The sequence below is a fragment of the Lacerta agilis genome, chromosome 7 (genome assembly GCF_009819535.1).
Source record: "Lacerta agilis isolate rLacAgi1 chromosome 7, rLacAgi1.pri, whole genome shotgun sequence".
NCBI classification, from domain to species: Eukaryota; Metazoa; Chordata; class Lepidosauria; order Squamata; family Lacertidae; genus Lacerta; species Lacerta agilis.
The window spans coordinates 27,458,786-27,470,948 of record NC_046318.1 but is presented as its reverse complement, the minus strand read 5'-3'; the positions used below and the strand labels follow the sequence as shown (position 1 = coordinate 27,470,948).

The following is a 12,163-nucleotide window of genomic DNA, read 5'->3' as shown; positions in this document are numbered from 1 at the left end:
CCCCACCCTCAAAGAGCTGACTTGGCAGCTGTTCAGTTGATTTTGTTTGAATAAAGCCTCTGTCAGTGGCTAGATACCCAGACTGTCAGGACTGTGCTTTGTAGTACTGGTAATTGTGGTTTTTTTTTGGCTGCATTTTTAAAGAAACAAAGGTTGCTGTTTTCAAGGTATGTTGGCAGTATTCAATCTTATGCTATAGAAATTCACATGAATTGTTTTATTCAATTTATTTATTTAGATGATGAGGCCCGCTTGATTATTTTTAGTGTGGCTCGATTGATGGATTTACACCTAGGTTTACATCTCTATGCCATAGGATGGTTTGGGGGGCAGGTTACCTTGCTGGCATGTGTAAAATAGAGCATTGCGGACACACACCAAAATAAATATTTTAAAATGCTTTGCATGCATTCCAGGATGCTTAAGGATGGGGACGATGGGGTTTATAAATAAAAAGTATCTGCAAACGCAGATCTTCACCAGGATTGTGCCAATTTTTCTGAAGATCACTTTCTTGTCCCAAAGTGGCAGAGCAATTGTGGTGCAAAACCCCCAGCAAATGCTCCCCCCCACCTTTCTATTTGCATCTTCTCTGGGAAATGCTCCCCACCTCCCTTAACACTTCATGTTCGGTGCTGTTACAGAGAAAACAGTTACTTGGCATACCCTCAAAATGTGTAAAAGGTAGAACCTTTCAGTTACTGTGCTTTTATTTTTGTGGACAAACCAGGCATGATTCAAATCCTTGTGCACAGCAGTTCCCTTTTCCTTTTGTTTGAAATGAAATGTATGCCTGGAGATTCCCTGTTGTGGAGGTAGAAAGGAATGGGAAAGCCCCTGTAGGTGTGGGTCTCTGCTTCTGAAACACATTTGGTGTGGGCGTGTATTATCTATATCTACACACACACTCGCTCACAGAGCTGCTTTCTTTCTGGATGATTAATTCATTAGATTTCAAAATAACAATTCAATTAGCTGGTGCATTAGGGAAGTTGCTGAACTCAAGCTACTGTCTCCAGAGGAGAAACCTTTCAATTTTAATCCTTTTCCCTTGATGAATGGGGAAATGTCAACACCAGTTAGCCTGGGTTTACTGTTTGGGTTAAGGATTTTTTATTTTTTTTACAGTAACTCGTTTGAAAAACCTACAAGAAAACCACTGGCATTGTGTGCCTTATTTTATAAGTATTGGGTGCACATTAACTAAAGCAGCCTCTTCACCTAAGCCTCATTCTGGAGAGCTGCATGTACTTGGATATGCATTCTGCCCTTTTATTTGAATAGAGGGTTCCAGTCTGCGCATGTAGGAACATATAAAGATGCCTTATTCCGAGTGAGACCAAGTTATTAAATACATGCTGTCTATTCCTGACTGACAGCTGTTGTTCATGTTCTTAGGCAGCGCTCTTTCCCAGCCTTGCTACTTAAGCTCTTTTAACTGGAGGGCCCCGACACTGGAGTAAATTTTATACATGCAGAGGATGTACTTGACCTATAAGATTCTTCCCACATGTTTCTCTGTGTGTATGGATTAAGGGTGTCTGTTGAAATGAATGAACAAGCCTCTGTAGTTGTTGCTTCTCCCGGTGTTCCTCATATGCACCAAGATGTGGCTCTACAGCTGTAAAACTAATTATAATAACAGTTGAGCATGGGTAGGACAACCATGTTTCTTCTCCAGCAAATACAAGGTTTAAGTTCGACTCATAGTGTCAAAACGAACGGCACAAGACCTTTTGACTGCATTGTAAACATTTATATCATTGTATTCTGCAAATGTTAAGGAACTGGTTCCTTCTTGCTATAAATAACAATATATAACAGAGGAGCTAAAGACCATGTGGGAAAGGGATTTGGGAGACTTCTCAAAGTCCTAGTATTTGGTCATCTACCTAGAGTAAACATCCTTTAATGTCTGTAGTTGTGAAAATAAAGGAAATTCATGTAAGACCTTACATTTATATGGTGCTTTACACCACTACAACTAAAACCATATATAAAAACCCACCTCCTCTAAGATGGAGGAACTATGAGGTTATTTGGTACCCACATACATATGTGGTGGACCTGCCCAATCCAGCAGAGTTTCTGGAATCAAATATTTGCAGACAGCAGTGCAATCGTGGGGCAGACTGTGAATGCTGTGCTGGAAATTGCTTCATTGTCAGAGGCCCACTTTGCACATAACACTAAGTTAAACTGTGTCTCAGTATTAGCCAATAAAACAGCAATATAGAAACATATACAAGTAAATTAAACAGAAATTCAGAAATTATTCAAACATGTAGGGCAGGGTTCAATCTTTTGCGTCAGGGAAAGCTGGTGCAAAAAGATACGCCTTCACAAGACATCTGAAGCAATGGATGGTTGCTGCTTTATGCATGGCAGAGTTGAGGGCATCCCACAGTACAGGGGCAACAACAGGAGCTTGTTTTTGGGGTCACCACCCTCTGATACTGTCTAGGGTGCAGTGCCACAAGTAACATTTCTGCAAATGATCTAAGGATTGAGGGGGATGTGTGTGTAGTAGCTAGCCTACTGTACAACAGATAGATTTCAGAATGGCATAGCTAGAGAACACAGACAAGGAGCAAAGACGCCATGATCCAGTCTCCCAAAACCTGGACGTTTGTTTGCTTTGTACTCTGAATACGCTAAAAAGCATTGCACGAATTCTAAGTATTATTTTTAGAAGTGGTAGTGAGAATAAGGGAAGAGGAAAAATCCCACTGGGCACATGCAAGACCTTGGGCATGCCTGAGCAGCAGTGCAGATTCCAGCCATGATACATCCATTCATCTAAGGAAAGGCAGCAACTGCTTTAGGCATGTCCAAAATGTGTGTGACTGCACACACATGCTTTGCGCCAAACCCAGAAGTGACCCAAAAACATCACCAAAAGGGGCAGGGGCGGGGTGGGGTGTCTGCAGGCTTTCAATGGGTGTTCCGATTATATGTTCCGATTATATGCGACTTCAATAAGCACACCGTGCCTCAAAATGTAATCCCCGCACAAATAGGTCACTGCCTATAATGTAGCTTTTGAATGCAGATGCTTCCTTTTGTTCCAGCTGTGGATGTACTCTCACCCACAGGTAGGACACTCCAGTTACATTTAAAAATGGCTTTGTGGGAGGGGAGCAGAGCTTGTTCTTCTTTAATCCCAAAGGTTAGGTTTTTCACATGCAGTGTAGCTTTTCCTATCACGTTTAGAATGCAAGGCTGGAAGCATTTTCCCTCTCTGGTGCTTCCAGTTCAGTGTGTGGGAGGGCCCTTTGGAGACTGCAGTCATATAAATGCTCATTTATTCAGTAAGCGCTGTGCTCAACCTATTCAGAGAGGTGATTACAAACACACATTTTATTTTTGTTTAATTTTTGTCAGGGGTGGTTCTGCTATCTGAAGACCTGGCACAAGAAATGGGGTCAGGAGTGTTTGCTTGGGAAGTCTCTAGGAACAGAACTGGAAACTTGCCAGACAACACTGAGTCATAATATACATGCTCCAAGCTATCGCAGTACCTTATGAACTCACTCTTCAAATAAAATAATCACTGTTGTCAAGCTGTATACATACAATAAAACAAATAGCCTAGCCCTAGCTTCTCCTCTAAAGGTTCTTTGCTACATTGGACTCTGGCTCCTGTTTGCTGAAGGCTAGTCTTAACCTAAAATCTGCTGATGTGTTTAACAGGAGGAAACTAAGGCAGAAACTCATGGTCTTTTAAGTCAAGCTAGCACAATACAGAAGCATGGTGCCACAGCAACATACAAAGTTTAAAATACATTGTCACCAGCCTGATTTCTGGTATGCACAACAGAACACCACCCTGAAGATCTCAACTGACAGACAGTATCATACATTTGGAGAATTGTAGAGTTGGAAGGGACCACAAGGGTCATCTAGTCCAAACCCCCTGCAGTGCAGGAATCTTTTCCCGAACATGAGGCTTGGACCCATGACTCTGAAATTCAGAGTCTCGTCATCTACTGACTCAGCCATTTAGGGTTTTAAAGGTCAGAACCAGCACTTTGAATCGGGCTGTACACAAATCAGAAGTCCATGCAAGACTGATGTGAACAGTGGAAATGATGTGAAGAAGCCCGGCAGAAATGTGGGAATGAGCTCTGCTTAGCAGTACTTGAGTGTGAAAACATACTATTAGAAGTGTGTGAGAGAAAATATTAGGTGTTTGGTTGGTGATGTTAATTAAATTTACATTTAAATATATAAGGGTTTAAATGTGACTTACAGGAAAACAAAGCAAAATGAAAACACACACCACAATTCCCCCCCCCCCCAAAAAAAACACCTCAATGATAAATCAGGAAAATTGTATTTCGTATCTAGAGTGGGAGCTAGATTAGCTGAACTTGCATGTATTTTCCAGATCTGATATTATATAGATTTATACCACCAGGAATTATATCAGCTTAGCACCTGTATTTTCCAGTATCTACAGAAGGGGAACCAGAAATAATCTCCTTCTAAATCAACTTTTAAATGACAAGTTGTCCACAACCAAGGCAAACGGTATGTCAGAAATTCTTCTCACTTGAGTCTCCTTTTCATTGTCCTCTGTGTTAGACTGATGACGGCGATGTCCCAGAAGATGGATTGTACCTTTCGTAGGTCACTAGCTCTGCTGCTCAGTGTGTGCCAGGAATAATTTAAAAATTAATCCTATCAGCAGAATTCACTCTGTCAGTGAAACAATACAAACGGCTGCATTTTCTCTCTTCACGTCCTAATTAATTAGATTTTAGGCTAGTTAATTAAATTGTAGGTTTCTTGCTTTCTACTAGAATTCTACGTGAAACACATCTTAGATAAGCATGCGTTCTTTTTTCTGATACCGAAAAGAGAAAACCGCTTTCACTGATGTGTAATCATGATTGCAAACTTTTATGAAGACCCTGTCCATATAACGTTGCTAATCTCCCTTTGCTTCAACCTCATCTCCCTGTGCCTCTGCAGTATTTAGATTGCAAGCATGTGAGCAGGGTCTTGTTGTTAGTTTTCATTTTTGTGTGTGAAGCACCTAAAGCAGCCTCTCTCAATCTTGGGTCCCCAGATGTTTTTGGCCTACAGCTTCCATGATCCCTAGTTAGCAGGACCAGTAGTCAGGGGTGATGGGAGTTGTAAGCCAAAAACATCTGGGGACTGAAGGTTGAGAAAAGCTGGCCTAAAGCATTACACAGCTTTAATAGGAGCAGAAATGTGCTTTTTTTTTGGGGGGGGGGAACAGGACGACTCCTCTTTGAGATTATTTCATGTTAATAGCAAAAGTGGCGCTGAGGGCCTTCTGGTGGTTCCCTCACTGCGAGAAGCAAAGCTACAGGGAATCAGGCAGAGGGCCTTCTTAGTAGTGGCGCCCGCCCTGTGGAACGCCCTCCCATCAGAGGTCAAAGAGATAAACAACTACCTAACATTCAGAAAATACCTGAAGGCAGCCCTGTTTAGGGAAGTTTTTAATATGTGATATTCTAATGTATTTTAATATTTGTTGGAAGCCGCCCAGAGTGGCCGGGGAGACCCAGCCAGATGGGCGGGATACAAATAATTTATTGTTGTTGTTGTTGTTGTTGTTGTTATTATTATTATTACTGGCCATCTGCTCCTCTACTTATCTCCAGTCTTTTGTTTTTACTTCTGTGCACACTAACCACCTCAAAATTAGCAAGGAGAGTGTTTAACCAGAAGCCTGGGTTTAGACAACACACAAACTTTGACTTAGCTCAGTGCAGCAATAAAATATGTGAAATACCCCATTAACATGTCTCATGTGGATGTGACCAAGTTGTGACTCTGATTATCATTAGATTTTGAAAACCTTAGGCCTGATACTTATGTTACTTCACCAACAAGGCAGCCACCACCACAACAAACCTTCCAATTTCGTGACTCTCGACACTGGGCAGCTTTAATCCAGTTTCCCAAGGACTGATGTGACGTGGGGTGGAACTGCAAGGTGGGCTTCTCGTGTGTGCTCTGGAGCTTCTTCTACGCCACCGCTGTAATAGAAGTTGCTCTATAGCCCAGTGGTTAGAGCACAGGCCTTGTAAACCAGGGGTGTCAAGTTCGATCCTTGCTGGGACCTGAGTAGTTTTCCCCTTTCCTCTTTTGGGAACAGCTGGGATAGCTCAGTCAGTAGAGCACGAGACTCTTAATCTTAGAGTTATGGGTTCAAGAGCCATGCTGGGCAGAAAATTCCTGCATTGCAGCAGATTGGACTGGATGACCCTCATGGTCCCTTGCAGCCCTACAATTCTCTGATTCTAAGTAGTGGGCATTTGTGGTTTAATTCTTTAGTTCATATTGCATATTTTATGAACATTCAGGGTTATTTGCTGGGAAGGGATTGTCTTTCAGATATCATTTTTGTCACTATTTTCCCCATTTCCGTGCTTGTGATGAACCTACTGGTGGGGGCTGGCTGTGTGCAAGAAAATAGGAAACGTTCTAAGTTTTGTTTGGGCACGCTTGCCTTGAGAACTCTTCCACAGATGCCGTCGTTCTGGCTCAAATGTGCATATGCTTCATGTTCAAAGGAATCTAGGCATAGTTTTCTCCTGTTACTGTGCAGTAGTGTTTCCCCAGTGTATAATGATCGTCTTCTGCCAAATTGCTAACTTGCTTTGCTATCACTACTATTTTGCTCCCTGTTTTCCTTTTCAGGCAGTCAAGTAATCTGTCACAGAACTGAAAGCAAACATTTGGGCTCAGTGATCAGAGGATTGCTTTCAGCCTTAAGTATCCAGGATGTATTTTGCTCAAAATAGGTTTTTGTTATTGTTAAAAAATGTTGCAGTCTCATTGACCATACTTGTCATGCAGCGTGTAAACTTTCTTACCCTCTGGAATGGATTATTGATACTGGTGTTTGGATTTCTTACTGAACTGTGTTAGTGAGTTGGCTCATGTTTTCCGAAATGAAGGTCATCCAAAAAACTCTAATTTTCTCACTTGGCAGTGGTGCAGCCCTTGAGAAACTCTAGGGCAAAGAACTGTTTTCAAAAACATGTTGGCAGAATGGGGAAATTGGAACATAGGAAACATGATAGCAAAAGATTAGTATTTTGTATGGGTTGTATCCAGCTAAATTCAATTCAGAATACTGTATACCCATTGAAGTAAACAGGCCTGTTAGTCTACTCCCCCCCTTTTAAATTTATTTAATAATTTGATAATAATTATGAATAATCAGCAAAACCCTGCTCCAAAAATACTTTGTACCACAATATTATTCAAGTACATATGAATTAACATAAAATTACAGTCTTATTCTTAAAAAACCTAAAGACCTATCTGAACTTGCTTTTGCAGAGATAATTATTGGCAATATTGTAGAAGGCAAGCAGTTTCCCCAGAATTTATGCCTGTATTCACTTGCAGTTGTTGTTATTAGATAAGAAGTTATTTTTGCCATCATAGCCAAATCCCCAAGTTTGTTAAACCATTCTTTCCAGGGAGGCAGTAACGTAAACCGTTTTCAGCCAATAACATCCTTGCAGCTGTTAACAAATAGCGTGGAATTCAGTGTTGTGCCACTACAATTGTTCTGTCTATGCAAGCATTGCAGTTTGCCAGATAGAACAACCCCCCTCCCCCATGTGCTGTTCCAGGGGTTCTCCCACACAAACCCAGTCAATTTCAGGAGGTGCAGGAACACATGGAGGGCAAAAGGGGGGGAAGCCCCATCGCGCAAGAGGGTGTTCTTGGCAGGGCTGCCACTGATGGGGTTCATTGGGTGAATTCTGCCCATAGGATTGTTTGTTATCTTCCTTCTTTTTGGTGGTGATACATATTTCAGCGATATCAATACGGGATCTAAGGGAACTTCATTTTTCAATATTTGTGTTATTATTCTAATAATAATCTTCCAGTATTTTTGTGCTTAACTAAATGTCTGCCACATATGGTAAAATGTTCCATTCTCCTTTTTGCACCTCCAGCATATTTTTGAATATGACTTATTTATTGCTCCCTTCTATTAAAAATCAAAGCCAAGAAAACATAAGTCTTACGTTTTTGTGTGTTTCATTTTATTTGCTTATTTCTTCAAAATAATGTTTTTTTAATCCCATCCATTATCCTGTAAACCTTACAGTGGTATTTTGTCTTCACAACAACCCCAAAAGTTTATTTTTTGAAAAAGCTGAAGACTCATTTGGCAGCCAGAATAACGTATACGCGCATGTTTTGAAATATTAAGTAAAATGTCTCATTTCTTTTTTCTTTTCTTGTCCTATTAGGATGACAGTGATGGGATTCCATGGTCGGAGGAGAGGGTGGTACGAAAAGTCCTTTACTTATCCCTAAAGGAATTCAAGAATGCGCAGAAGAGGCAGCATGGGGATGGCATCAATGGGAGTCTCAAAGGCGTGAATGGTAAGTCTCTTGGCGGATCGGCTTTGCTCCAGCTCTGTGTGCTATGTTTGGGAGTCACAGTTGAAGTTTCTTGGAGCCTGCTTTCCCCCTTCTGTTTCCCTGTTATGTGTCACATCATACAACTGTGTGAGCAGTCAGTTCATTGAGGGGGAAGGAACTTGCTTTCTATGTATCTGGCAACCTCTTTTGGAAGCCTGTTTCTTCCTGATAAAGATCAAGTCTACTTAGTCTAGCGTTGCAGTCTCTCACCATGATCGAAAGACTAATGGAGAATTGATGTACTGGTTTCATGATGAAGAGAAGTTTACTACAAGTGCACCCATTTGGAAACTCGTAGAAGCAGCGGAGTGGTAAAATTGTTTTTGTTGCATGGAGAAGTGATACAGATGACTATCTTCTTGCTGCAGTGGTCATACAGTTGCATGACTTAAATAACTTGCATAACTAAAATGCCCATCCATATTTGCTCATGTTTGTGTATTGCACAGGCAATCTTAAAAAAATATCCTTTTCAAATTACCGTATTTTCTGGCGTATAAGATGACTGGGCGTATAAGACGACCCCCAACTTTTCCAGTTAAAAATAGAGTTTGAGATATACTTGACTGCAAATTCTCCACCCGGCGTATAAGACGACCCTCGACTTTTGAGAAGATTTCCCTGGATTAAAAAGTAGTTTTATACGCCAGAATATACAGTAGTCTAGCCTCATGCAGAATATTCTGGAGCATTCTTTTCCACAAATATTTTCACTAAATGAAAGGAGGAGAAAAGTCACTAGATACCTTCTTATTTAGCTTTCGTTTGACAACCACTGCAGTTACTTCCAACATATCTAGAGCATTTTCCAAATGTCTGCATAACTGCACGCTTACTATCATCTTACAACAGCAGCTGTCTGCTTGTGTAGTTTTCCCTGTGCTTGTACGTTGCATCATTTCTGATGCGTCATATTTCAGCACTTACTCATTGAGAACTTGGGTGTTTGTTAATAGAGATACAAGGATGTGAGCTGTGTATCTACAGAAGATCTACTGCACGGTCAATTTATAGCATCTCACATCTGATAAAGAAACTCCCTCAGTTTTCTCAGCTTAGTAATAAATAGCAATCTGAAAGATAGTTACATTTTAGCAGCAAACCATACCAATTTTCTTGGACAAGTACACACAACAGCTTTAGCTTTCTGTATGGCTCTGCTTCGTTGATCTTCCGTCAAACAGTTTCTTTAAGGAAGGTTTCTTATTCCATTGTGTGTGTTTTTACTCTGTAGTCTACAGGGAGCAGAAAAGGCCTTGAAGGCGTAATGCACAACAACAGTATGTTGGGAAGCTTTGAGGGAGTGCCAGGTTACAGAGCATGACTGAGATTTTATAGTGTCTGGTTTCTTCCAAGTAGACTTGATGAAAAGCGGGTTAACCCAGTTTTCATTCTCAGAACAGCTCACACACAAGGGAGTACATCTACATCAAGAACACAAACTGCACCAGTGAAACACAATGTGTCTGGCCTTGAAGTGTTACAAACTTGACAAAATGTAGGAAGGTTTTCTTAATTTGCATAACTTCGCTAATTCTGCATGATTTCAGCTACAATCCTGTTCTCACTTATCGTGAAAATAAGTTCTATTGAACTCAGTGGTGTTTACATCTAAAAAGACATACATAGATTGCAGAGTTAGAATTACTTTAAAGGTAAAGGGAAAGGACCCCTGACAGTTAAGTCCAGTTGCGGACGACGCTGGGGTTGCAGCGCTTATCTTGCTTTACAGGCCAAGGGAGCTGGTGTTTGTCCACAGACAGTTTTTCTGGGTCATGTGGCCAGCATGACCAAGCAGCTTGTGGCGCGACGGAACACCGAAACCAGAGCAGCGCACAGAAACGCTGTTTACCTTCCCGCCGGAGCGGTACCTATTTATCTACTTGCACTTTTATTGGCGTGCTTTCAAACTGCTAGGTTGGCAGGAGCTGGGAAGCCCAAGAGGATCAATGGTTTAGACCACAGCGCCACCTGCGTCCCTATAGAATTACTTTAGACCTATGCGAATAGAATTGTACTATCAGTCTGAACCCTTATGAAGCAGAGATAAATATATTTTTAAGGAATAGTATTGTGGGGAAAATTTGATGAGTGAGGTAGAGTATGTGTTGCTGTATGTCCAGAGGAATGTGATACAAGGCATTGAACAGCAACATAACACACAGTGTATTTACCCCCTGGCAGAACAGTGGAGCCTTTGACAGACACTGGCTGAAATCCTGTGCACAGAATATCAGGACTGTAAACACATATTTTAAAATCATTTGCTCCCCACTTCCCAATGCCTGATGAAACAAGAACATGTTCACTTTGTGACGAAAAGCTAGCAATGAGGGGGCGCTGTCATATTTCTAGTGGGAAGGAATTGTATAACCAGGGTGCCACAGCAGAGAAGGCCCTATCTTGGGTCACTGCATATTGCAGTCATAGGAAGGACCATGAGGAAGACCACTGTCACAGATCTTAAGGGTCCGAGGTGGCAAATATTGAGAGAAGTACTCCTTTGATTATGCGTGTCCCAAACCATATAGCACTTTATAAACTAATGTCAAAATTTTAATTGGGCCCAGTAGCAAATCAGCAGCTGGTCCAGTTCCTCAAGAATTGATACCATTCCAGTTCACAATGCTGCTCAGTAGCCTGGTGGCCACATTCTACGCCAATTGCAGTTCTTCACTATCTTCAAGGGTAGCTTCATGTAGTTCATAAAGGGATGGTCTTTATACAAGGTGCTGATTTTGACAGTTTCTTTTGAGAACAGAAACTTGAGATTGATTAATTAAAAACAAGGAAATAGACCCTTGACGAAGGCATTTTGGGCCAAAACATGTTGGGGCCATGTATAAACTCATCAGTTTTTTGGTGTATGTGAGATTCATTTCTGTTTTGAAACATCAAACCATGGTTTGGCATTATGTCTCAACAAAACCCATGTCATCTTCTCAGCTGTAGTGATTTAGAAGGATGAAATTTAATAAACAGATGAGTTAACTTAGCTACATATTTTCTTTACTAGGTATTTGCTTTGTTGGCTCTGGATATTCACAGGGTATAGAATGACCACTGTCCTGTTTCTACAATGTTCCTTTGTTCATTTTGTTTCTGTTCCACCATGTGGGAACACTAAAATCAGAAGGGGATATTTTTGTGTGATGTCAGGAAACCCTTTGTAGCATTCAGTGGGAGTCTTTCTCACTCTGGGAAACAGGATAACACATCAGCAAGCCCAAGGGAACATGTGCTGTAATTTTGAATGTTACTATCTGGTATTTCAGCAGCGGTTTTAATAAGCCTAGGCCTTGGGTTGGAGATCGTGATAATCAGTTTTTCAGAGGTCTCTTTGAAAGAGAGAATCTCATTCTCACGGGAAATAGCTTTCTTTCTAATGCTGCTTTAGACATGAAATAGACTGCTGTAAAATTGAAGTATAGAATGTAAGCATCCTTGGCTTTTATTCATGAGGCTGTATTTTGTATCCTTCAGCAAAATAGCTCATAAAACAAGGCATTTTTCCTTAAAACAAAAAACCACGAAAAACTGCTCTTAAACACATGAACATCACTTGACTAAACAACAAAAATACTTATGATAATGGACATAGATATTACGCACACTAATTTCCTTGTGCTCTCTACATTCATCTTGTGAAAAACATTGGACATTGACAAACTATGGTTTGTACAAGCCATGGTTTTAGTGTACAACCCATGACTTGAGCTTTCAAATAACTAGG

At 40.9% G+C, this 12,163-nt stretch overlaps 1 protein-coding gene across 2 annotated transcripts in view; it reads left to right on the top strand.

Annotated features, from left to right (window-relative positions):
• JARID2 (jumonji and AT-rich interaction domain containing 2) overlaps window positions 1–12,163 on the top strand; it is a 181,371-nt gene that overhangs the window by 81,239 nt on the left and 87,969 nt on the right. For both annotated transcript variants that reach the window (XM_033154636.1, XM_033154637.1), the window contains exon 2: window positions 8,256–8,391. In XM_033154636.1, the coding sequence (XP_033010527.1) occupies window positions 8,256–8,391 (136 nt within the window). The remainder of the gene's footprint in view (window positions 1–8,255; window positions 8,392–12,163) is intronic.